The sequence below is a fragment of the Alexandromys fortis genome, unplaced genomic scaffold (assembly GCF_014885135.2).
Source record: "Alexandromys fortis isolate MF-2015 unplaced genomic scaffold, M_Fortis_MF-2015_v1.1 scaffold_118, whole genome shotgun sequence".
Classification (NCBI taxonomy): Eukaryota; Metazoa; Chordata; class Mammalia; order Rodentia; family Cricetidae; genus Alexandromys; species Alexandromys fortis.
Genome location: NW_026068010.1, coordinates 3,329,950 through 3,356,028, shown reverse-complemented (window position 1 = coordinate 3,356,028; position 26,079 = coordinate 3,329,950). Strand labels below are relative to the sequence as shown.

The window sequence follows — 26,079 nt, the reverse complement described above, 5'->3', positions numbered from 1 at the left end:
GGAATTTAAAGAGGTACACGTCCCTTTCCTTTCGAGAGAAGGAGACTAAATCTCAGAGACCTCGACCCAAATCTCAGCGGCACTTGACACCAAAGTCTGCATCTTTACTAGCCACTAAACAGACCCGTTTGTATTTGTCTTCTGAAAGGCTGTGATGGCAAAGCACATTTATTCTGCAACCGCCCCCCCCCCTTTTTTTTACCCTCCAGTGAGCCGAGTTAAGTGTTGAGCACATGCCTTTGACACACTCACGGATTTGAGTTCCTGCTTTCCAGATTTAATAATAACATGACCTCAGATGAGCAATGTATGGAGGCAATGGTCACTGAGATCGTTTGTCTTGGTAAATGACAGGTGATGATCCAAATCGGGACAAAGTGACCAGCAACATTCTGAGAAGAAACCAGCTCAGCCTCCATGGAATCCTTTCTTCTCTTTCCTTTTTTGGAAAAAGAAAACCCGGATCCGACACTTGAGAACTCATTGCTATTCTGAAGTCATGTTGCGTCCAACCTTTCTTCAGACCACCCCAGGGGCCTTGTGACATTACCTGCTAATGCTTCTAACTCATCTTCCCAAACAAAGGGGCACCAGCCTGTCAACCGATGCCCTTCCCTCTGCAGAGAGCTGAGGTTCTCTCCAGACTGGCAGGGTGGGTGAGTACTCACCGTGGGGCCAGCCCCCCTCGTCAGGCCCCTGGGTGCATGTCTGTGGGGGTGATATTTACAGTGCAGGATGGCTGGGCCCGGTGGTCGTTGATGGGATTCTTAATAAAGGCAGGCTTCATTAAGACAGAGTGCGGGCGACGCGCCCTTGCTTCGGAGGAGAGGACAAGCCAGCACAAGACGGATGCTCTCCCTTGGCTTGGAAATCATGCAGGTCAAGTGCCTTGTCACGCATTAACGGCCCTTTAAGTTGCTAGGCAGACCGAGAGGAGTGGTGCAGATAAACCAAGGCGGAGGAATTACGCGATCCATCCTGGGCGCATAAATGCTGCCACACAGACGCTGCCTTTAAACAAAGTGATTTGCTAAATGAGGGGTTGGCGGTTTTCCAGATGGCCAATGTGACACAGGCTTGGATGAATCCTTTCTTCAATCACGCGTCTGTCTGGACCGAACCATGAAAGGCCAGGTTACAGCCACTGCAGCGGCTGCAGCAGCTTCGAAGCCCTTCCATAAAAGCCTCCTGGTGTGGCCAGCGAGGCAGCTGGAGCAGATACCCTGGCACGGCGCTAGGGATGCCACAAGGACAGCTGCTTCTTAGACGGATGCCAGCCAGCTCAGAACAGGGCTTTCTGTGCCTACCGCTCCACTTCACACACCACCAGGTCTCTGGGGTCTTAGTCCCAGATGAAGCTGCAGTAGAGGCTAAGAAACAGAAACACCACTGTGTCCTGTGCCATCATTTTAAATAGGAATTATTAGACATGATTTTAAATCATTTGCATAGGTTTTTGTCTCCATCCACCCCCACTCTCAGTTCTGGGAGCTGAACCCAGGACCTTGTATATGTTAGGTAAGCGTTGTAACCCTGTGGCACACAACGAGACCCTTGAGGTCAGTTTGGAAATCAGCAAGATAGATGAAAAAGGCCATCTGAATTTGAATACATGATTTAAGGAAAATTTTAATTTTTAAACCCGGCCTCGCTCTGTTGTGCCTTCCTTTCAGTAAATTTTATCTCGGCTCGAGGACTTTGCTAGAGACGATGATGATCCTTTCGTCCTGGGACCTTAGGGTTCCACAAAGAAGAATTGAAATGGGGTCATCTGGAGACAACAAGGGGGCGTCAATCCACCTGTCATATAGAGGGCAACAATGGGAACAACAGCAACAAAAACCCCACAAAAAACCCAGCTTTATTGACTGGGTCCACTGTGCCAGGCTGCACCACCAGGCAAGTCTGGTTTGGATTGATGGAGTTCTTCAGTAGCTCCCAGGATTTCTGTTCAGTTGCTGAGGAAACCAGCCCCACCTCACCAGAGACCCCACTGGCCAGGCGGAGCCTCTGAGTTAGTTCCTTTCTGACTCAAGAGGCAAAGTTTAAAGGGCTGAGTCATCGGTGGAAGCTTCTGTGTTGTGCAGGGGAAAACTACTTGCTTGCTGAGGAAGAACTCCGAAGTGGTTTCAGATCTACACCGGGTGGAAAATTTTGTCGACTGAGTTCTATTTCCTGTGTGCACATGAATGTTTTCTCACTGATGGGGACTTCCTTAGGAGTTTCCGATCGTGGGGGCTAACTGACCCACAGTCAGTCTGATGTAAACAAGCTCACTGAAGAGCTGTTGGGCAGTGGATACCATGGTCCTCTGCCTGTCTCAACCGTGTACCATGGTTGGTGGCCATATCACCCCGACCATGCGCGAACTCTTCAGATACCATGCTTGCCCTGACTCTTTTGTGGCCTACTTCCTCAACGAGGTCACAAGTCCCCTCACGTTATCTGCAGGATAATTTCTCAAAGCACCCTCCCTAAGGACAGGTAAAAAACTGACTTGCACACAGCACCGCCTTAGGGTGTGCTTGGCCAAGACTTTCTCATGGAGGTCTGGATTGCAACAGTCCCAGCCACTAGAAAGGACTTGGTACAGTCCACAAAGTTCCAGTGAAGAAAGAACAAGAAAGGCATTAACTCTGGCACAGCTCCATTTTTTAAAAAGACCAGGTAATAAGAAAATGGCATAGAAACTGTAGATTTTGTGTGTTGATGAGCCAGTGCACTGGCCCAGTGGTTAAGAGCGCTCGCTCTTCCAGAGGACCCAGGTTCAGGTCTCCGCACCCACATGGCCGTTTTCAGCTGTATGCAACTCCAGCCTGAAGGGATCCAACACCCTCCTCTGGCCTCTGCATGCGTGTGTACATGGAAACATATCAGGCAAAACACCACACAAATACAATGAATAGTAAGTTTTTTTAAAAGTTATGTGCTGGTTTACATGAGCTGGCTCGGCATGCAAAGGCAAGTGCCACAAGCACGCGGCCTGAGTTTTGATCTCTGTGCCCCGTATGGAGGAAGGAGAGGACTGGCTTCTGTAAATTGACTGTCCTCGGACCTCCTCGTGTTTGTATACGCACACACTCAAGATTAATAAAAGTGTAGTAAAGAGAAGTAGATTTTAGGGCTGGAGAGATGGCTCGGTGATTAAGAGTGTATCTTGCCTCTTCCGGAGGATCCAACTTTGGTTCCCAGCACCCACACCGGGCAGCTTACAACCACCTGTAACTCCAACTCAAGGCAATCTGGCGCCCTCTGCTGACCTCTATGGGGACCTGCTCTTGTCTGTCCATGCCCCCACACAGACACACATAATTAAAAATAGCAAATTAGGTCTTTAAAGAAGTAGATCCCTTCTTCAGCCTCCCGAGACACAGCCGAGCTCTGCCGGAAGTAATCTTTTAAGGCTCCACGAGGCTTAGCTCAGGCTGCAGACACCTCAAGGACAGTCACTCTGGAGGAGCCTTCACAAGGCTCGTAACAAACAAGGTCCCCTGTCACAAATGTGGCTTCCCTTATGCTAAGTATGACCGGGTCCCCGGTGCCAGGGATACAGAACAATAAAGAACTATGCAAATTGTGGAGCCTCTGAAACCTGCCAGAGCAGGGTTAGGAGGCAGATTAGATGACAAAGCGGGCAGTTAGCGCTGCCGTCCTACAAATAATCTTGTTTCTCTGTTGCATAACCCCGTGGCTTAGCGAAATGCCACCCTGAGATGTTTAACATTACATTCATTTTAAACCTTTTCCCAGGCTAAGGGGGAAAATCTTTCTTGAAATGATCATCAAACGAGGTCTTAAATATGGTTTGAAAATGCCACGACTTTTTAACATTCAAATACAGCTCCACCAAGTCACCCGTGACTGACATTTTATCCCATCTCAGAGCTGTTAATTAAGAAGCTCAGATATGAGCAGCAGAGATGAAATCAACAGAAGCTGCAAGCCATTCTTAAAATAAAAGGCAACCCCGATTTGCTTCGATCCTGAAGCAACACACCCTGGGTGCCTAACGTGTCATTCACACGGAGTCCACTAGGGGGCAGTGGATGATTGCGTCTGAAGCAGGGGGGCTTTCAGGCGCCTGAAGTGTGGCAGGCGCTTCACACAATGATCAGAGCTGCAGTGGTGACAGGTAGGGAGCAACCAGTCACCGCTCCCAGCGCGTCTGTCAGAAGGATAAGGTGAGATGGGTCATTTTCATTTTCAGCAATGAGCTTGCATTCTAATGAGCAGCCAGGGCTGCCTGGACCTGTCCTGGCTTCCCTCTTCGGCTCGCGCAGGAAAGCAGTAACCAGGCCAGCCCAGACCCAGGAAAGCATCCAAGAAGAAGCAGAGGCAAGGAACTCCACTCACAGGGGCTGGCTGCCACTGGACACCTTGGGTATAGAGAGGCTTCCCTCTGCCATGAAGTCCCTGCCAGATTCCATTTGGGGAATTCTAGCCTGGAGGCTGTGTGGCGCAAATTCAAGACACCGGTCCTGTACTCGTCCCTGTGAAGGGCACCCCCTAGAGTGGAGCGACACATTGCTTGTGCTCTCTTCCTGCCCGTGAGCCGTTTGTTGTGGATCTCTGTAGGGTTAGATGCTCGCTTCTGGGCTCTCTCCTATGAAAACCCTTGGCATGAAAACATCCAAGACGCATAGAGGACAGCCCTGGAGTGAGATAGGGAAGGGAAGCCAGATGCAGTTCTAGACGGGCGCCGTTCCCTCCTGTCTAAACTAGGAAGAGTGTGGAATATCCTGTCACCTGGTCACCGTTCCTGCTTGCATCACTCAGTCTCCTCTGCTGGGGAATCTGCATTTAAGCCTTATTTCTAATTGTGAACTGAATGCAGGTGAAGGATTTCTCCATCTTGGCCGGGTGAAGACCCTCCACCTTTCCCTAGCATGTCTCCAGGGATCCCACACGGGGTCTTCTACTCCTAGCCCATGTCTGGTTCCCAGGGACATCTTTGTTTGTTAACTTGGTCGTCCTTATAGCCCAGAGCCAAGGGCATAGACTAGTCACCCAGCTCAGGAACACAGAACCTTGGGCACACTCTGCTGCTCCACTGTCCCTCAGTTTTGCTCCCCCCGCCCCGAGATAGGATTGCTGTGTGTAACAGCACTGGCTGTCCTGGAACTCGATCTGTAGACCAGGCTGGCCTCGAACTCCCAAAGATCCTCCTGTCTCTGCCTCACAAGTGTTGGGATTAAAGGTATGGGCCACCACTGCCCAGTAGGTTTCTTCGTTTTCATAAGGAGTCACAGTAGCCTCTACCTTTGTGGGGTGTAGTGATGCGAATAGATAGTACTTCAGGCTTGTTAGTAAACCTGATTTGTATGTCGGCACCAAACACACTAGAGAGTACCACAGGCATGTTACGGAGCAACACGTGCAAGTTAGGGAGAACCATATGCATTACTGAGCACCACTCACATGTAAGGGAGGACCACACACATTACTGAGCACCACTTACATGTTAGTGAGGATCACACACATTAGTGAGCACCACTCACATGCTAGGGAGGACCACACACATTAGTGAGCACCATTTATATGTAAGGGAGGACCACACACTTTACTGAGCATGATTTACGGGTTAGGGTGGATCATACACATTAGTGAGCACCACTCACATGTTAGGGAGGACTATACACATTAGTGAGCACCACTCACATGCTAGGGAGGACCACACACATTAGTGAGCACTGCTTGCATTTTCTCTGAATGTTCTTGTGTGTTGTTTCCCTTTCCATTTTCCTTCTCAGTTTCTCGCAGGCTCAGGACACAGATGTCCCCCCCCCATGGGAGTACCCCACCTCACCCCTGGAAAGCACAGTAAACACCGTTCTGGTAGTTGACTCAGTGGCACCCCCACACCTACCTGGTCGTCGCCATAGAGGATCAGGCACTTGTCATGCTCCACTGAGCTAAAGCAAAGACACAAACACAGAAAGATCATCTTCAGACAGGACATGGAGAGCAGGAGCCGCCGAGGCCTCCCCAGCAAGCCCTGCTTGACACAGTCTTTGGAACACACTTGTGTGCCTGGATGGGGAGTGTTTTCTGGCTCACTTTAATCATCTTCTTCCACTGTGCAGATTCACGATCAAAATAAAAACAAGCAAACAAAAAACCCAGCACAGTGTGGGAGCTGAGAGACCCGTAGGGAGATGCCTGGGCCAAGAGTCTTTCTGAAAGTCAGCTGTGTACCATTTTAGTGGCGTGGAAGGAGGCTTAAGGACTCCCCTGACATGGCCACCCACCCATCCATCTGTCCCATCTGAAGACAAGTGGGAAGGGAAGGGAAAAACTCCCATTTGAGTGGCTGTCTGGCTGTGGATGTCATTGCTTGTTGGGAGACACTAGAGACTGGGGGAACCATTTTCCTAATGAGAAAGATTTGAGCAGGGTGGGGCTGGCGCGGGGGCAGACGGGACAGGCAGATGGGACAGGCAGATAAGGCAGAGGCTTAGAAAAGAGGAGAGAGTGGGAACCTTGTGGGAAGACACTGAGTGGCGTGACAAGCACCAGGACTGAGTACTGAACTCCCTTGATGCTTGAAGTGGCTGGATCCAAGGATGCAAAAGCACCTGCTGCATCTGGGAGTCATGCTTGCAACCAGCACAAGCTTGGTGGCCATGGTCCTGGATAACGCATCGCTGACTATCAGCTTTATTCAGTTCCAGGAAGAAAGGAGTAAATGAATGCATCTCTTTCTTGGGTCAGCATCAGAGAATGGCCTGTCTTTGGAGCACTGTAGTTACCTCTAAATACCACCCAAACCTTACACTGAATGCTGTGTCTGTGTGTTTCTGGAAATCTGGGCAGCTCAAGGAGAAAGATGGTGTTTGTTTCCTAAGATTGTTGAGAGTGTTAAGGGCTATATTTCATTTATTGATTTTCAGCTTCATGCGTGTATTTCACTCTTGTATCTATTCATGAATGTGTGTGTTAGGCTCCTGTGGTACACTCTCTTCCGTGTTCATCGCTGTAAACATCTCGGATCCCACTTTTGAGCAATGGTGTGCTTAATAATCAACACCACAGAGAACTACATTTTGCCTACCTGTGCTCTGGTACCTTAGCCTTTTATTGCATAAAATACAACAGCTTGAAGTTCTTCTGCTGTGAGCTCTGTTTCTCGCATCTGTCTCCTGATCCTGTGCTTGCCAACATTTTTTTCTCAGCCCACCAAGATGAAGAAAGTCTCCTGACCAACCATGGTATCATGGTGCACTTAGGAGAAGTAGCAGGGGGATCTCTGTGAGTTCGAGGCCATCCTAGTCCATAGAGCAAGTATCAGGCTGGCCATGAATACACACAGAGAAATCCTGTCTCAAAAACAAAATAAATAAAATGTCAGGTGGTGGTAATGCGCACACCTTTAATACCAGCACTCAGGAGGCAGAGGCAGGAGGATCTCAGAGTTTGAGGCCAGACTGGTCTATAGAGTGAGTTCCAGGACAGCCAGGGCTACAGAGTGAGTTCCAGGATAGCCAAGGATACACAGAGAAACCCTGTCTCAAAACAACAACAAAAACAAAAACAAAATTTTTGCATATTATCTTCAAGAATGTAGCTTAGAAACTCTTATATCTTTGCTTTACTTGGACTTTTTATTTTTTTAAAGCATGAAAATATTAGGTTTTGGAATTTTTTCCAAACAGTTTTTGTTGCTTTTCTTTCCTCCTCCTCCTCCTCCCTCATCCCCCTCCTTCCTTTAACTTTTCACCCCTCCCTCCTTTGGCCTTTCTGCTTCCAGGTCACCTGTGCCTGTACTTTATTTTTATACATAACACACGGGTTTACTGTCTTTCCTAGATGAAAGGTATTCTAGTTTGCTTCTTTGCTGCCGTTATAAAACGCCGACCAAAAGTGCTTGGCTTTATTTCAGCTTTCAGGGTCATAGTCCACCATCCAGGGAACCTGGGCGCAGGAGCCGATGCAGAGGCTGCAGAGGGGTGCTGCTTCCTGGCTTGCTCCTCGTGGCTAGCACAGCCTGCTTTCTTAGACAACTCAGGGTCACCTGCCCAGAGATGGCACCGCCCCAGCGAGCAGGGCCCTTCTACATGAATTAGCAATCAAGTAAATGTTCCATAAACACACCCACGGGAATTCTGATGAAATCAATTCCTCTAATTAGGTTTCCTCGCCCAAGATTTCACTCTAGGTTTGTGTCAAGTTGACCACTGATGCTAACTGTAACAGCAAGCAGTGGTTATTTGCGGTCCAGCTCTGCCACTAGTTTGGGATCTGGATTTTAGCGCAGTCTGTCTCTGGACTGCTCGCTCTCCCTTGTACCTACATCTATGGCTCTTTCTGACTTTACCTTAATGGTAGGGTTGGGCAGCTCTAATTGATTCCTTCCTCCTCATTCTTTTCAACATTTTCTTAGTCTCCCCTCATATGTGCTCTTCCTAATGGACCAAAACGAAAACCATCTCATAGAGGCTGATTGGATGCCGGACTGAGCTTTGGTGTTTGAGCATCTTGATAATGTTGAATTTTCTATCAGGGACCATGGACACTTCATGTGTGTGTGTGTGTGTGTGTGTGTGTGTGTGTGTGTGTGTGTGTGGTGTGTACACATACACAAACACAAGCTTTTTTTTTATGTCTTTGAGAGGTCATCATTAAGGCTTTTGCTGGGCACATGTAATGTGCCAATCCATGCCTTTAGGCAAAAAAGAAAGTGAGACGGATTGTGGAGTATTGAGTTTCTGGTGACCGAGACCCTGTCGTGCCCTCCTCCCACAGAGACCTTGTGGACCTTCCATTAAGAGTTCATTCGGTCGTGTGCGACAGAGACAATATTTGCTCAGAGTGCTTGGACGCTTGAGTCCACAGTAAGGACAGAATATCATTCGCTTCTGTTAAGAAGGTTCTCGGCAAGGGTGTGGGGAAATGGCCCAGCAAATAAACGTTCAGTTTCCAGCACCCAAATGATGGTTCACAGCTCTCCATGACTCCAGTCCCAGGGGAGCTGGAGGGCACCAGGCACACACACACACAGGGCACATATACACATGCAGGCAAATGTATACACACACACACAGGGCACATATACACATGCAGGCAAATGTATACACACACACACAGGGCACATATACACATGCAGGCAAATGTATACACACACACACAGGGCACATATACACATGCAGGCAAATGTATACACACACACATACACACACAAATATATATATATATATAAATAGATCTGGAAGAAGAATAGGAGGAGGGGAGTAGGCGAAGAGGGAGGAAGAGGAGGAGAAGAAGAACCAAGAGGGCTTTTTGTACCAGAAAGTTGTTTTTCTCTATAGCTCACATTCCTACTGAAGAGTTTCAACAGTTTAGCCCCTTGTGCCCTGCAGTCAGGGCTAACGTCAGCTGTCTCGACACAGCCTGGAGTCACCAGTGAAGGGGGTCTCAATGCAAGGATTGCGCAGAGCAGAGCAGCCTGAAGGGATGGATGCCTTTGAGGGGCCTTGGCTGTGCATATATATGGGAGGGCTCAGCCCCCTGTAGGGAGTAGGTGATCCTGGGCTGGCTGGAAAAGCTAGCCAAGCAAAGGACTGCAAGAGCACCAACAGCAGCTTCCTCCATGGCTTCTGCTTGAGTTTTGACCCCGCCCCCTCCAGTGATGGGTTGTGACCTCTAAGCTGAAACAAACCCTTTCCCTCCTCTGGGTAATCTTGGTCCTGGAATTTGCCACAGCAGCAGAATGAAGCTGAAAACACTTGCCTAGATTTCTTGATTTTAGTATCAGCTTTGAACTATTCTTCTAGGCCACCAGTCTTTTGTTTCCTTAATCTCTTGCCTCCACATAGCCTTGCCTTTAGCTCTAATTCGGTCACCATCGTTGCTTTAACTTTGTCACTGATGGTAACTGGGACATCTCCCCTTACATTACTCAGGTCTGATCCTGGATGTGACACCAATGCTAACACTCTTCCTGGTCGCTGACGCTCGTGGTACACACACACACACACACACACACACACACCTGCCTTAAGCCCCACAGCCCAGCAGAGTGAGCCTCTTGCTCCCTTTCCTTGTTTGTCTATGCTTAGCCAAGCTGCTCTCTAGGGTAAGCCTGGCTTGACTTGCCTTCGTCCATATGCAAATGTGGCTGGAGACAAGCCACAGAACTGACTGAGAGATTTGACATCAAACTCACCACCACACACCACTAATGGGTTCTGAGCGCTCTGGGCAGTTGGTCCTCATCTTTCATTCTGTGAGACCATTTCCCTTCTCCCTTCCTCTGCGAATCCCCATGACCTCATCCCCAGTGCCCATACTCGGACAGGAGCTGGCCTAGTCTGCATCTCTGTTGCTCTGATCAGACACTGACCTGAAGAGATGGTGGGGAGGAGATGGTTTATTGTATCTTACAGGTTCCTGTGGACTATCAAGAGAAGTCAAGGGTGAGAACTCAAGGCAGCCACCAGGAGGCAGGGCTGAAAGCAGAGGTCATGGAGGAACGCTGCTAACTGGCTTGTCCCTTCTTATACAGCACTGGCCCACCTGCCTAGGGGTGGGACTGCCCGCACTAGGCTGATCCCTCACACATCAATCAGCAATCAAGAAAACACCCCATAGACTTTGCCATGGTCTGACAGAGCCAGTCCTTGAACTAAGGTTCCCTCTTCCCAGGTGACACAAACTAACCAGGGCAGGAACTTTCTAGGGCGTGGAAGGACCCTCCTCCAGTTCCTATGAACACAGGCACAAACAGTGTGTTTGGACCCACATACCAGCTCAGCCTTCTCTCCAGGTCTCCCAGACAAGCCAGCCATGCGCCCCCAGAAACCAGTCCTGACTCACGCCTTGGGTCCTTTCCCATTCCACCCAAGGTTTGAGCTCAGCGTCTTTCTCTTCTACGTTGTCCACTTTCCAGATTGTTTTTTTGGATGCGTTCCTCTAGCGCACAAGCACACCTGGTTTCTCCCATTGGGGACGAGAAAAGAGGCTTTGTGATACTGTTCCTATCATCCCTTCCGCTCCCGCACAGCTGCCCCGTAGTCAGCAGCCGTCTCCATGCCGACAACGCCCACGGAGAGGTTCAGCCTTCTTCTTCCCAGCAGTTACCCGTGCCCGTGATCTCTCCATGATCTCTTTGGCTCAAGTACTTTGCCCCCCATCCTCACTTGGCGCATTTGAGCCACCGATAAGAACATCTATCAGTCACATGGCCAGGAAGTAGAACAGAAAGGGGCCCCTGGCAAGACGGACCCCAAAGTCACGTCTCTACTTCCTTCCTTCTCCAGCGAGGCCCTCTCACCCCCTCTCCTTTTACCACATCCCACCTATGAATCACTCAAGGGATCAAATTATCCATTGAGTGAGAGTCTTTATATTCTCAGGGTCTCTGGAAACTTCCATAGACACACGCAGAGGTGAGCTTTACTAATTGACCAAGCGTTTTTTCAATCCAATCAAGCTGTCAATCAAATTAGCCATCGCGCCTTGCTTCCAATTACGTGAGTGTGACATTTAGCACAGGGCCTGGCATATTCTGGGACCTCTTCCAAATCCATCCGCTCTTGATTCTAGAACCTTGGGGCACAATGAATTAGGACTTTGCCTGTCATGACACTTGTGATTCAGTGGGAATGGGGCAGATAATAAAAATAGTTGAGCCTAATATCCACAAGTCACGTGATGGAAAGCACCATGGAGGTGGATGAAGCCGGTGAGAGTCACAAATCATTCTGGGTCTAGGGGTGGGAGAGGCCTCACTGAGCAGGGCACTGAGTGAGGAGTGCAAGGGGCAGGGGCTCTTCCTGAAGGAGAAAATGAGGAATACAAAGGCTCGGGAATTCCGGGGACTAGGGGGTGCTGGAAGAACACAGAGTGGGTGCCCACAGTAAAGTGGTAAGCAAGGGCCAGGGAGAACCAGGATGTAGTGGCATAGCAGGGGAGCATGAAGGCAAGATTTTCCTTAGAGTAAACCAGCTGTGGGGACATTAGGCTAAGAAGAATTACAAGAGAAGCAGAGACAGAAGGCTGTGAGTGTACAGTGGGGAGGCAGGCAGTGAGCACCCAAAGTGGAGGTGACCATAGGCACTGGGGTGTAAAATGCTGTTTTGTATGTGAAATGACCCTTGCAGGCTCCCGTCTTGGCTGCTGGTGCTGTTTGGGGAGGTATAGAATCTATACAAGGAGGGTCTGACTAGGGTAAGTCACTGGGAGCGCGCTTCTGAAGGCTACATAGACCCAGTGGCTTCCTGGCCACCTTGAGTGAGCACTTTCCGCCTGCACATCTATCTGCCGCCATGATATGTAGCCTCGTCTCAGGTTCACAGTAACAGACCGACCAAGCTGGACAGGAGCCAAAGCCTCTGAAACCGTAACCTGAGGTGTGGCAGAGAGCTAAGAGCACACAGAGGGAGGCTGGGGCTGGCTGGCCTGGGTCACTGTATGCAGAACCTTGAGATGATGTAAGGCCCAGAGCCCTGTCACACAGAGTGAGGCAGAGGCTGGCTGGCCTGGGTCACTGTATGCAGACCCTTGAGGCTGGCCCAGGTGCAGAGAGCTTGCTCCCTTCCCAAGGTGGCACTCTCAGGTGATGACAGGACTTTCTGAGGTGGGCCTTCCAGGAAGTCTTTATGTCACTAGGATTGACCCCAAAGGGGTCTCAAGGCCTGTAGTATCTTCTTCTCTTGGCTTCATTCAACTCTACACTGCAATGTCACCACTAGCCCATAACAGCAGGGCCAATATTAACACCTCTAAAACTGCAGGTCAGAATAACCGTTGTCTTTTTATAACTTGATTATCCCAAGTACTGTGTTATGGTGACAGAAAGCTGGCTAATACGCCCCATGTGGTCAACTCCTTAAGGACAGATGGTGTCCTATACCGCAAGGCCCTTGAAGTAAGACATTACTGAGGAAACCCTGAAGAGGCTGATACTATTCTCAGCGGTAGGAACCCAAACTAGGGATGAAATTGAGGTTTGGAGAATAGGGTACATCCTATAGATTGATCCGTACTTGCCACAGTACCCTTGGGGGCATGCAAACAAGGCGCAACATGAAGTGGGGTCTTGCTCCTGGATGCCAATGTGTTTTCTCAAAAAAGTCTTGGGGAAAAAAAACTGGAAAAAAAAAGCCTGAAGTGGAGTTTTCTGCTCATCCCCCGAAGAGTCTCTAATTCTACTTCAAAGAATAAAATGGCCGAGTGCTTTAAGAGAGACAGACTTCAAGGACGGTTTGCTCTCACACCCCAGCAATGAACCCATCTCTGTAAAACAGCCCAGAAATTGTCCACATTGCTCCGAATCTCTGGCAGGAAACCGGGTCGCAGGAATTCGGTCGGCCTGTGAGTGTCATTGGCCCTGCAGCAACAGTGCCCCTCACAGAGAGCAACCATGCTAGATTTCCTTTTAAGGTTGATTGGAGGAGGCCAACTTTAGGCCTGGAAGTCCCTGCAGGGGTTTTTTACCTGTAGCCACTAGGCCACCTGCTCTACTATCCTTCTAGGAAGCAGAGGAAACCATCTTGTTTGGGAGTTAAGGCTGGCAAAGTTGAGTGACGGGCAGGACTGCTTCAGCCCAGCAAACACCCCGAGTTCCTGTACAGCCTTCAGGACAGGGCAAGCCCACCACTAGGCCACTGGGGAGAAAGGAGTACTTGGGCACTGCAAATGCCTATTCGCGTTTGGACAGACTCCAGTTTCTGTTTCTTTGAACTTTTTGGAATCGCAGGGAATGCCAAGGAAGGCAATTTCTGACACATCTCAGTACTGGAAATCCCAATGACCTCCACACTGGAACTGCCTTTGATTTTCAAAGAGCCTTTCTTCTCTCCCCCTCCCCATGGGATGCAGAAGGATGAATTGCTGCCCCCGTCAACCCTCCCATGAGACGCAGAAGGATGAATTGCAGAACAAATCTGGTTTTCCTCTTCAGGATCGAGGGAATCATTGACTCACGTTATGAAAGGTGAAGGGGAGACAGAGGTGGATTAAAAACCACCTACACAGGGCCGGTCAGAGAATATGAAAGAGAGAGAGCACACTTTGATTACAGCTCATGCTAAAATGTCTCTAGTTGATGCTATTAGATCTTTTCTGGACTCCCAGAAATAACAATCCCACATGTCACCCGACTAAGGAAAGACGGGAGGTCATCTCTGGCTGGATGTGTGCTTGTTAAGAGCAAAATTAATGGCACCACAGCCTTGAAAGGCAGTCAGGGTCAGGTCAGTCAGGTGCTGTGGCTCATTTTGGCGAATCACTGGGATTGTCACGTCTTGAGAGGACCAGCCAACATCTTAAATTCCGCTTGGATGAAAACCAGAACCCATTAGACATGCTGATCACATTTGCATTTCGGAGACTCTAGGAGAGAGTGCAGCCGCATGCTGAGCCGCAGTGAGCACAAAGGCTCACTGCAAGGGAGCCAAATCCTACTGAATCTGTGGAAGGCTGCTGAGTGAGGCATAATCAGACCCACCCAGAGTCTGGCCTCGGTTAAGAGAGGCTAGAAGCAGCCTCTACCAACCGGCCTGGGTAAGAAAGGGTGAGGTCTCAGGAGAGGGCAGTGTGAGCAGAAATGAGGGGACAGATGAGACAGAGCTAAAGGTGGAGAAGAGGCAACCCTGGAAAAATTCAAGGTCAAAACTAATGATGAAGTGGAGGTGAAACTAACCATCACACACTACACGAGTAAGGTGTGCATGTGTGTGTGTGTGTACGTACACATACATGTGTAGACAGAGGTCAATGTGTGTCTTTCTCAGTTCTGAGCCATCTTGCCTGCCCCTGGCATTTATACTTCATTGTCAGTCTCCTCCAACTCAGGTTGTCACTCCTTAAAGGACACAAAGATCCCCTGTGTGCAGAGAGGTGTCGGGCTCACAACGGTCCCACCATGGTTTTTGTTGAGTGACTGCTAATGGCTGTGGTACAAGACACTAGAGATAAAAAAAATGAAATACCCTGGGGCTCAGAGGAGGAGCAATTAATTCCAGTTCAGAGGATTACAAAGGCTTTTGGGGGGAAAGATGGCATCTGAGTCGGATTTGGGGACTGGCAGGATGTCAGTGGTCAGACGTGTCTGGCTAGCATGTGGGCAGGGAGAGAGGACACTGAACAGGATGCTGACGGGCAGGGAAAAGCAAGTGACCCAGAGGGCTGGAACCTGAGCCTTAGGTGCGGGGTGAGTGTGTGTGTGTGTGTGTGTCAGGGCAAAGTGTAAACAGTGAGGTGTGCTCAGTCACTGCCTTAGTGTTTGGGTACCTCTGCCAGATTTCACGGTAAGGGGAGTTGTGGGCTGAGAGGGTATTTGACCGTAGGAGGAGGCAGAAATTTGGGGATGGTCTTTGATAGTTAGGGACACTGCCTTGGGGGCCATGAGCATTGCAGCAGTATTTAAAACAAGACTAGAGAAGAGGGCCAAGGGGAGGAGTGCAGAGGACCAGCAATAAGAAGTGAGCATGCTCCAAGGGTGTGAGGTCTGGGAGAAGGGGAGGAGCTAGGGAAGGGGGCTGAGAAAGGATGCCAGGAAGACAGAAGACAACGGGAGTGGAGTGTCTGGAGACGGAGGTGAAGAAAGTCTATCGAGGACCAGATTGACTCTTAGTTACTTTTCCAGCGCTATGATAAGACACCTTGACTAAGGCATGGAGAAGGAAGGCTTTGCTTCCTTTATGGTTCCAGAGGGTTAGAGTCTGTGGTGGTTTGAGAGAAAATGGCCCCCAAAGGGAGTGGCACTATTAGGAGGTGTGGCTTTGTTGGAGTAGGTGTGCTCTTTTTGGAGGAAGTGTGTCATGGTAGAGATGGGCTTTAAGGTCTCATATATGCTTAAGATACAGCCCAGTGTCTCAGCTCACTTCCTGTTGCCTGCAAGATGTAGAACTCAGCTACCTCTCCGGCACCATGTGCCTGCACTACACTGAGTCCTACCATGGTGATAATGGATTGAACTATGGTCGGCTGTTGTGATGGCTCAGTGGTTAAGAGCACTGGTTGCTCTTCCAGAGGCCACAGGCTCCATTCCCAGCACCCATGTGACAGCTCACACCTGTCTGTAACTCCAGTCCTTGGGTTTCTGACACCCTCATACAGACATACATGCAGACAAAACACCAATGAACCTAAACTAAATTAAAAAGAAAAAAGAGTTGTCGTGGGCATGGTGTCTGCACAGCAATGGAAACCCTGACTATGACAGTGACCATCATGGCAGGGAAGCAAGAGAGCAAGTCACAGACAGGCTGGCTGCAGCAGAAGCTGAGAGCTCACACACACTGAGGCAGAAAGGCACACAGGAAATGATGCCAATCTTTTGAAATCTCCAAGCCTACCCCTAATTATACACCCTCTCCAACAAGACCGCCTCCTAGCCCTTCCCAAACAATTCCACCCGCTGGGTCTAAATCTTCAAACATATGAGATTATGGGTTTCATTTTCATTAAAACTACCACATAGCTGAAGTGTCAAGTCAGATGAACTCAAGAACTGATGAAGGATGGTGGTACCCAGGGAAGAGTAGCTTGATGCAGACAAGGCAGGGGAGAACCTGGTTGTTGTAGATTGGAGACAATAACTAGAGCTAATCTATCATTTATCTACTATCTATCTATCTATCTATCTATCTATCTATCTATCTATCTATCATCTATCAATCATCTATTTCTCTATGAACTATTATCAATCATCTATCTATCTATCTATCTATCTATCTATCTATCTATCCATCCATCCATCCATCTATCATCTACCAATCATCTATTTCTCTATGAATTATTATCAACCTTCTTTCTTTCTTTCTTCCTTCCTTCCTTCCTCCCTCCCTCCCTACCTCCCTCTTTCTTTCTTTCTTTCTTTCTTTCTTTCTTTCTTTCTTTCTTTCTTTCTTTCTTATTTATTATCTATTTACCTACTCACTCATTTGAGACCTGACTTCACTGTGTAGCCCAGCCCAGCTCAGAACTCCGTATATAGTCCAGACAGTCTTAAAACCTCAGCCTTCAGCCACGGCTTCCCCAGCACTCCAATCACCAGCCTGCACCATTCTGTCCAGCCGCGTTTGGATTCTTCTGAGGAGTTCTGCTCTAAGTAAGGTACACGGCTTGGTTTGAATGTGTTGTTCCCTCTCTGCATTCATGGGTTGGAAATTTAACCCCCAAATTGACATGTTAATTGTGTTTGGACGGCTAGCTTTTGGGAGGTAAGTAGGCTTGAATGAGGTAATGACGGCAGGGGACTGTGATGTCCTGGCTTCACAGATAGAGCTGCACGCTTGCACTGTGCCGTGTGATGCTCCTGCCACACCGGGATGCAGGAGAAGGGTTTTCGCAGATGCTGAGTGAGACTCTATTCTTCATAAATTACCCAGCCTCAGGTACCCTAACAACAGAAACCAAACTGAGATAGGGTATGAACTAGCAGAACAATTGGAATTTAGACAGAGGAATTGCTCCCCCTCCCACTTTTGCTTCTTTTTCCAATACATGAAAACAATAACACTTTTATTAGCATATCGGCTGGATCCAGTGGGGGATGAGGAGTTCATGGAAGATGAGGGAAGGAAGATTTCTTTAGGAGGCACAGCCCTGGGCACCAAGCCTACCTAGAGAAGTTAGCAGAGGAGTCAGGAAAGCTTGTCTGACTAAGGAGAAGGCAGAGCCCTGGTCTTGGTGCTGGCTTCCCAGGAAGCTCTACTTTCATTCTCTCCTCCCCAGTCTCCTATGCCCTTGTTACAACCTCTGTCGGCTTCAGCACCGCCCACTGGAGAATCACAATAAGGGCTGCTGGTGTATGCTGCCTGCCGTTTAATAGTTAAAAAGCTGATGGGCTGCCCAGGAAACAGAGCCTGGTTTACAAGTGAAGAACCCAAGACAGCTACAAATACTCTCCCGCTGATTTCTCCAGCCCCTCACTAACACCCTCCTCCAGTGTGCCCCCAGAGCGTATTCTTTTAACAGCTTCTTAGAATATCCATGCTGAGGCTGGAGAGATGGTTCAGCTGTTGAGAGACCTGGGTACTCTTCCAGGGGACCTGGGTTAGGTCCTCAGAGCCCATATGGGCTCTGAACTATCTGTAACTCCAGTTCTAGAGGGCCTGGTGCCCTCTTCTGGCCTCTGCGAGCACGCTAGGTATACATGTATATATGCAAGCAAATATACATCTATAAATGACATATTTAAAACAGATATGTTCTTAGGATCCAAGACAAAATTCCTAGCAGGGCAGAGTTACCAAACCTGACCATGTTGGCTGACCTCTATCTGTTTCTCTCCTTCCAATGGGCCCCCAATTCTATCCATTGACTTCTCTGAAGACTCCAAGTCCTCCTCACTCCCCAACTCCCCCGCCATTGCTTGTGCTCTGCAGACTGAAATAAATGTACCCTGTCACTTCCCTTCCTTGTCCTTCAACTCAAAGGTATTTCTTTAAGAAGGCTTTGTGCTGAGCCCCGTCTCTCCAGCAGCCTGAAAGCATGGGGATCCCCACCCCAAGTCCTGGATCCCCAGTTGTAAGATGAGATGGGTGTGGATCTGAAGGGGTCAGCCCCTCTCTGGGTCTTTGATTCCCACTTGTAAGGGCTATGTGTCTGCCTCGCCCCCAAGAGTGCAAACACAGGCAAAGCTGAATTTTTAAAAATGCGTACGTTAGAGCCCAATTCTTGGAAAGTCAGCTTCAAGACTCAAGGACCTCTCGTATGCAGAACAGAACTGGAAGCCCTGGAGGGTATGAGGCCAATGTGTGTTCTCTCTGCTACGCTGTTGTAGCAAGAGGTTTTGAAATAGTATTTTATGTCTTGTTCAAGAAATCCAGGGTGTAGATTGACATCTTGATCTCTAGTTTTAAAGAGATTTTTTTTTTATTTATTGCCTCTTGTTCAGCACACAAAAGAGACCAGCATCTTTCTCCAGGTAAGCATATGATTTAACAATAGGCCAGGCTGGAAAAATAAAAATTGTTGCTAAATATATTTATTCATCTTGTCAAAAGTAGCTCTTGTATGTCTTCTGTCATCTGCAGACTCTGTGAGCTAGGCATTTGTCTCATTAGCAATATCTCTGTTGGGGATCTAGCTCAGGGGTCCAGTGCTTGCCTGGCGTGCTTACAGACTCGGGTTCCATATTAGAAAAAAAAATTCTCCTACCTCCTTCTGCTTTATGTTTGTATGTAGATGTTTCCTGGCTGAGGTGTGCCTGGTCTATGGTGGGGGCGAAGACAACCACACAGAAGTGGTAGTACGTGTGAAATCATGTATTATAGGTAATGACAGAGCGGGCCCTGAACGTGGTAATTAGCTTACAATGTGCTCCCGTGAAAATACCCGCGCGCCGTGATTAACGTTCCCTCAAGCAGCCAGCCCCTGAAGTAGCTACCATTGTACTTCCCAGAACTCCACTCTCCCGGGATATTAGGATAAATACCACGTTGGATCTCGGGGTTGGGCTGAGTGATTAGGTCTGGGTGTGAGAGGGTGTCGAGATGAAACGGGGATAAAGTCCAAGTGTTTGCCTTTCTGCTCTGCTAGGAAGAAAGAGCCAGCCAGCCATAAGGGGAAAGGGGTGTTCCAGAGATTCAAGGGTGTAATCTGCAGCCCTCCTGGTGCCTGTTTAGTCTGTGAGATGAAATATGGCTGTTCCAAGCTGATTTCTGTTGGCTATGCCTGGAAGCTGGACAACGGAAAGAGGAAAGTGGGGTGCTCTTCGGAGCAGAGGAGCACTCGGAATTTCGCCTTGAGACTGTTGGGACAAGCTTTCCTTCTCACAGGCTTCTGGACCACAGACTGGCTTTCAGGTAATGACACTGTCAGCAGGCAGTCCTATTGGTTTCTGGGTCTGGCTCCTTCCCAGCTGAGCCTTCTGGACCGTGGTACTGAACAGCCCAAGGCAGGACAGACACTGCAAGTCAATGCTTGTGCTCAACTTGGGGAGCCTGTGACGGGGAGTCTGAAGGGTTTGGAGGGCAATGACTGTCTCGCCTGTCTCTGTCCTCAGAGGGGAGGAGAGGGTTCCCCGTGGGAAGTGCTGGCTGCTGTGTTCTGCTGGTAGGGGCTTTATTACAGGAAGCTTTGTTCTGCTCTGTGGTTGTGGATAAAGATGTCACCTGTCAGATTCTCCAGAGATAAAGGGGCTGAGGGTTTGACTCAGAGCCTCTGTGTGTCTCCACCACCTAACCCAGCTTCCCCAGAGCTCTGGAGGTACCTGAGGTAGAAGAGTCACCTAGGAGTGGCCATCCCAGCCCTTCCTCAAAGCAATGTTAGGACCAGATAGATGTCATTTCAGAAAACTGTAAGTGAACATTTAAAAAAAAAATCCATCAATGCCAACCACCCACCAAGGAAAGGAAACTCCTGTGGGCTGGGAGCCTGGGCACCATGTGGCAGTGTTTGGTGCCACCCCCCCTCGCCTCACTGTAGACTGCAGGTGGAGAGGAATGAGCGCATCTATTGGGTGGAAGACAGGCCCCCTGGACGGGAGCTGTGTGCGCAAGGCTCCTCACTCCTAGTACATGCCAGTTAGTGCATAGCAGCCAGAGAGTAGCAGCAAAGGCCAAGGTGCTACTGTCACCGTGAGTCACCATTTCTAGGTGCAGGGACAGCATAGACAGGAGCCAGGTCAGCTCCTCAGGGCACTTTGGGTCTGAAGGTGCCTCAGGGGAGTTTTCACAGGGATAAAACGTGAGCTGTGGAGAATGGCAGAATTTCGGGGGGTCACCTGCTCAGAGAACAGTCGGCCTTGTGAGAGCCAACTCTTATTTAAGCGTGTGCCCCGCCCCCATGTTCCACAATGTGGTCCCACAGGGAGCGCTCAGCAAACACCATGGGAAGGATGGTTGGAGGAAGAAGCGGCCCTGGGAGAAGTGTGAGGAGACCCTGTTTGGTAAGCGCGGGTTGGGGTGGGGGGAGTCCCGTTCTCTAGGTTGTGTCCATGGCACAAAGTGCTGCCGGATTTGAGGTTGGAGAGTCAGAGGACGCTGGGAGGCCATCTGCTGTAGATTGAATATTTGTATTCCCCACTGAAACTCACGCGGGGGCTTGTCCCCACCGTAGCAGTGTTGTGGGGTGGAGACTGGTGGGTGTGTGGGTCATGTGGGTCAAGCCTGGCTGAGTTGCTGCGAGAGACACGTGGTACAGAACAAGCCCAGTCCTTCCATATCACGCACTTCCCTTCCCGCTGGGAGTTAGAGCATCAGGAAGCCATTTCCAGAAGCAGAGCTGCAGATGAGAGCCGCCGATGCTGGTACCACACCGGGATGCTTCCTCAACCCCAGAACCTCAAGTCCAAATAAACCGCTTGCCCATTCTCAGGCATTCTATCACTGCAACAGGAAACTGACTAAGACCCCCACCCGGCCTCCATAAGTATGGCTGGACGGGGAGTCGGCAGATAGGAAAAGTGGGGGGTGCTACGATCAGAGTTGTCTCCAGAAAATTCACCTAGCCACATCTAAAATGCCATTGATAACCACATGGCTCAGAAACACCAGATCTCTGGGAGTTCGAGGCCAGCCTGGTCTACAAGAGCTAGTCCGGGACGGGCACCAAAGCTACAGAGAAACCTTGTCTCGAAAAACCAAAAAGAAAGAAAGAAAGAAAGAAAGAAAGAAAGAAAGAAAGAAAGAAAGAAAGAAAGAAAGAAAGAAAGAAAGAAAGAAAGAAAGAAAGAAAGAAAGAAACAAGCTTCAGTTCTTTCAGACACAGGGTTTCTCTGTGTAGCTCTGGCTGTCCTAGATCTCGCTCTGTAGACCAGGCTGGCCTCGAATTCACAGAGCTCTGCCTGCCTCTGCCTCCCACATGCTGGAATTAAAGGTGTGGGTCACCACTGCCGAGTTCAGTTTCGCTTCTTTGCTCGGTAAAGGATGGCCCCCTCAGCTAAGCATAACTGGGCTGTGTGGCAGGGGGCAAGGGGCTGTATGGAGCCCTAGCAGCCACTCAAGGAGCAATTCCTTGTGCTTGGTGGTGAGCCACGCACAGGCAGCCTCCCTAGAATGGCAGTTCTTACCAGTAGTCCAGTTTCAGGGGGACAGCTTCCAGGCCACCAATCTGACAGTAAGGTTCCAAGTTCGAGAGCTCATACAGCTGCAACTCCCGACTCCTGTTCAAGGCAAGCATCGTCAGTGGTAACGGAGAGCTCCTCATTCCATTTCTGGTGACCCCCCAACCAGTGACAATCCTGCTCTATGGGGCCCGAATCCCCGCCTTCCTGAAGCTCTCTGGATGGCAATGTCTCTTCAGCTGGGTGCTAAGCCCAAAGCTGGGTGGTCTGCCCTTTGCCATCAGGGCCTGGAGGCCCCAGTTTTCTGTTGCCCGGGCTCTGGAGCGCACCACTGAGTTCCCTTCTCTGTCAAATATGGTCCTAACAATGTCTCTGTTAGTGATGAGTCACTGAGAGCCACTGAGATGCCATGAGAGAGTGGTTGGTCCAAAGCCTGGGGACTGTTGAGAATGTCGGGCTTCGGTGTGGGGAACATCAGGGCATCCAATTGGAAGAGGAGGGTGAAGGGCTCTTCACTAACCTGGCCTTGCCACCTTTCTCTCTTCCCTAGATCATTGTAACTAGTACCTGGACCCGATCCTCCTGCCTTTGGCCTACCTTGGGGCTGCTGAGAGGAGAGGACCAAAACAACTGATAAGTTCACACCAGTTTCTATTCCAGGCCCTAGCACCTACATCAAGTGGTTCACAGCCACCTATGACTTCAGTTCCAGTGGACATGACGCCCTCTTCTGACCTCCCTGGGTATTGCACTCACATGCATGTACCCATACACAGACACACACATACACACACTCTCACGCACGCGAGCACACACACACATTCATGCACACACAAATCAATTTTTTAAAATGGTGATTAAAAAGTAGTATAATAAAAAATTTAAAAATCATGCTGAATTTATAAACTTAAATTTGTTATTTAATAGCATAATATTAAATTGATTCCATTAATTATATTGCTATTTTAATAAGTGTATTTGATGATGATGATGAGTTAATAATTATAGAACATATTAAGCAGCACAAACAATTATACCTAATAAAATAACTGGGATAGGCTGGGATTGGCTTAACTATGAGGTCATGCAAGTCTTCAAAGTAGTTAAGGCCTAGAGCCTAGGTGACCCGTGGAAGGGAGCTCTAAAGAGGGCTTCCCTCATGAAGTGTCTGTATGGTAGGCAGAGCTGTGGGATGCCATCAACCCGCTCCTTAGCTGCAGCCACCCACTGAAGTCTACTCAAGCTGCCTTCAGCTCCCACCCTCCCTCCGTGATCTTAGTGCACACTCCTGGGGGGGCTGGAGCCTTCAAGACCTTGCTCTGGGGCTCAGCAGTGAATGACAGCAGCGAGGACACCTTTGTTTGCACGGTGTAATTTACCCTTTGAGTTAATTCCGTGCAGTCAAGACTCAATTTAGATGCATGAGAAAACAAATACACCATTTAATCTAAATAAAGTATGCTTAAGAATTACTCCAACTAATGTTTTCCTCATGGGGCCCCTTTCTTGGTTCCAGAAGTATTTCCTCCAAGAGGGCAGGGCGCCTCTGAGACAATGCTACCACTGCATGAAGCCACACGAAGTCTATCTCTGCCCAGACATATGGCTCCTAATATTTTAAAGACTCTCGCTTTTGCCTCATGCTGCAAATGTGTATGTTTGTGCACCTCAGACATGGCTCTGCAGCTCATCAAACCCGGACCGTTCCCTTTGGGCTGCAACCTCCTGTACTTACCCAGTCCCTATGATTAGCTTGTTATACTGTGTCATGCTGACAATGTCTGTCACCCACTGGGACTTCCGGCTGCTGGATTTGCCCTGCAGGATTGAAAAGTGAAAATAAACAAATGTACATGCCTTTTTTTTTAAAAAAAAAAAAGATTGTATTTATTTAATTTAAATTCATTTCATTTTTTATTGAAAAGATGTTACCTTTATTTTACGTGCATGCGTGTTTGCCTGCATGCATGTGTGGGCTCTAGTTTTGTGCCTGGCACTCTCAGAGGCCAGAAGAAGGCATCGGTTCCCCTGGAAATGGAGTCACAGATGTTTGGGAACCTCCAGGTGGGTGCTGGGAATTGAACTCAGGTCCTCTGGAAGAGCATCCAATGCTCTTAACCCCAGAGCCATCTCTTCAGGCCCTGTAGTTTTCTTTCACTGATTTCCTCCTTCAAGGGGAGGAACAAGTTATATTCAAAGAGATGACTCAGTGCCCTCCCCTGGAATGGGCTATTCAGCAATCTGAGAGGTTAAGCTGGTTCTAAGTCACCTAGGGGCAGAGACAGAGCTTTCCATGCCCAGCACCCAGCACACCCAGTACACCCAGAACCCAAGCACATCCAGCACCCAGCACACCCAGTACACCCAGAACCCAAGCACATCCAGCACCCAGCACATCCAGCACCCAGCACACTCAGCACCCAGCACACACAGCACCCAGCACATCCAACACCCAGCACACCCAGTACCCAGCACCAAGCACAATCAGCACCCAGCACACCCAGTACCCAGCACCCAGCACACCTAGCACCCAAGGACACCCAGCACCCAGAACTTAGCACTGAGCATACCCAGCACCCAGCACACCCAGCACTCAGCACATCCAGCACCCAGAACTCAGCACCCAACACACCCAGCACCCAAAGCACCCAGCACCCAGAACTCAGCACCCAGCACACCCAGCACTCAGTACACCCAGCACCCAAGCACACCCAGCACCCAGCACAGAGTCTGTTTCATCACAGGAGCTCAAATATTTGTTGAATGAGAAGGGGGGGGGGGTGCAGAGATGGGCCTGGCGGTTTCTCTCCTAATTACACTTCCCAAATGCATGTTGGCTTCTGAATTTCTGATCAGTGATTCAAAAAAAAACGTAGCAGAACCGCCTCGCAGGCATAACCACAAAGGGGCGGGGGGCGGGGCGGGGATTCCATTCCATTTGTCATTCAATAAGACACATGATGAATTACATGACAGAAGCATGTGTAATTCATCATTTCATCTGATGTGAGAAGCAAAACGAAGCATTATCTTGTACTCCACGTGGGGCTCATGTTTTATGTGCAATCCACAGACTCACAAAAGCTGCCACGAATACATAGATTCAAGGGCACAATTTATGTTATCACGCCACTTAAGGAGCGGTTTAAAATAGCAAATAAAATCAAACTGTAGCACTCAGTCAGCATTCTTATCAAATGAAAATCACATACGAAAATTGGCTTTTTCCTTTTCAGCTTCAGCTGCGGGGACCAGAAATAAATAGCCCCATCTTCTCGGATGGTGATTAAGGTGTCATCAGGCATAGAGAGGATGCGCAGCACTGGCCTCCCATAGGACAGCCTCTGCTGGACGGCAGGCAGCAGGAGGGCAGCCTCTGCCCTCCGAGCGGCAGCCTTGGCTTGCTCGGAGTACTCTAGCTGCAGGTATGTGCAGAAGCCGTCCTGGAGAGCAAAGGAAAACTGGTTAAGCCGCGCTGTCTTCTGGGCTTTCAGAAATCCACTTTCCCATCAGGGAATGGATAAAACTCTTTTCTCGGGCATTGAGAGAATTGTTAGCATGCACTGCCAACTTGGGAAGCGGTAACTGCGGGTCTAGAGGTCTGTTGCCCAGCTGTCTGCCGTCCTTCCTATACTTCCTTCCTTCCTGTATGTCTTGCCCTCTTCCTCTAAAGGTGGTTTGGGAGTCAAGTGGGCTTCTCAGCCATGGCGATGGTTGCTTCTAGCCACGTACAATGCATGACCTCCACATCACGGCCCTTCACCTCAATTCTCAACAGGAATGCGGTTTATCCCTTTTTACACATCGAAAGCCTTAAGTATGGGAAAGTCCAGTGGCTCACTTAAGAGCGAATACTTAAGAAATGGCTGGCCAGGGGCTGTGGCCCTATCTACCTGGCTTCACAGGTCTGTGCCTCCCTTGGGATCTTAGCAGTAAGCCCACAGAAAGATATTTCAATCTTAAGGGAAAAAACGTGAAAAAAAAGAGAAAGAAAAAAGGAAGGTGGCCTTTGAACCTGAGACGTGGGGTGGGTAGCTGTGAACTCTGGGCATTTTTCTTTTCTTTTCTCTTTCTTTCTCTCTTTCTTTCTTTGAGACAGGGTTTCTCCGTAGCTTTTTTTTTTT

General features: G+C 49.1%; 1 protein-coding gene across 1 annotated transcript in view; it reads right to left on the bottom strand.

The window, feature by feature from the left end:
* Positions 1 to 26,079, bottom strand: part of LOC126513515 (WD repeat-containing protein on Y chromosome-like) — a 121,328-nt gene that overhangs the window by 76,442 nt on the left and 18,807 nt on the right. Inside the window, exons 6-9 of the mRNA XM_050161960.1 lie at positions 25,168 to 25,398; positions 23,691 to 23,773; positions 21,962 to 22,054; positions 5,867 to 5,912 (exon numbers count right to left, since the gene is read on the bottom strand). Of these exons, the coding sequence (XP_050017917.1) occupies positions 5,867 to 5,912; positions 21,962 to 22,054; positions 23,691 to 23,773; positions 25,168 to 25,398 (453 nt within the window). The remainder of the gene's footprint in view (positions 1 to 5,866; positions 5,913 to 21,961; positions 22,055 to 23,690; positions 23,774 to 25,167; positions 25,399 to 26,079) is intronic.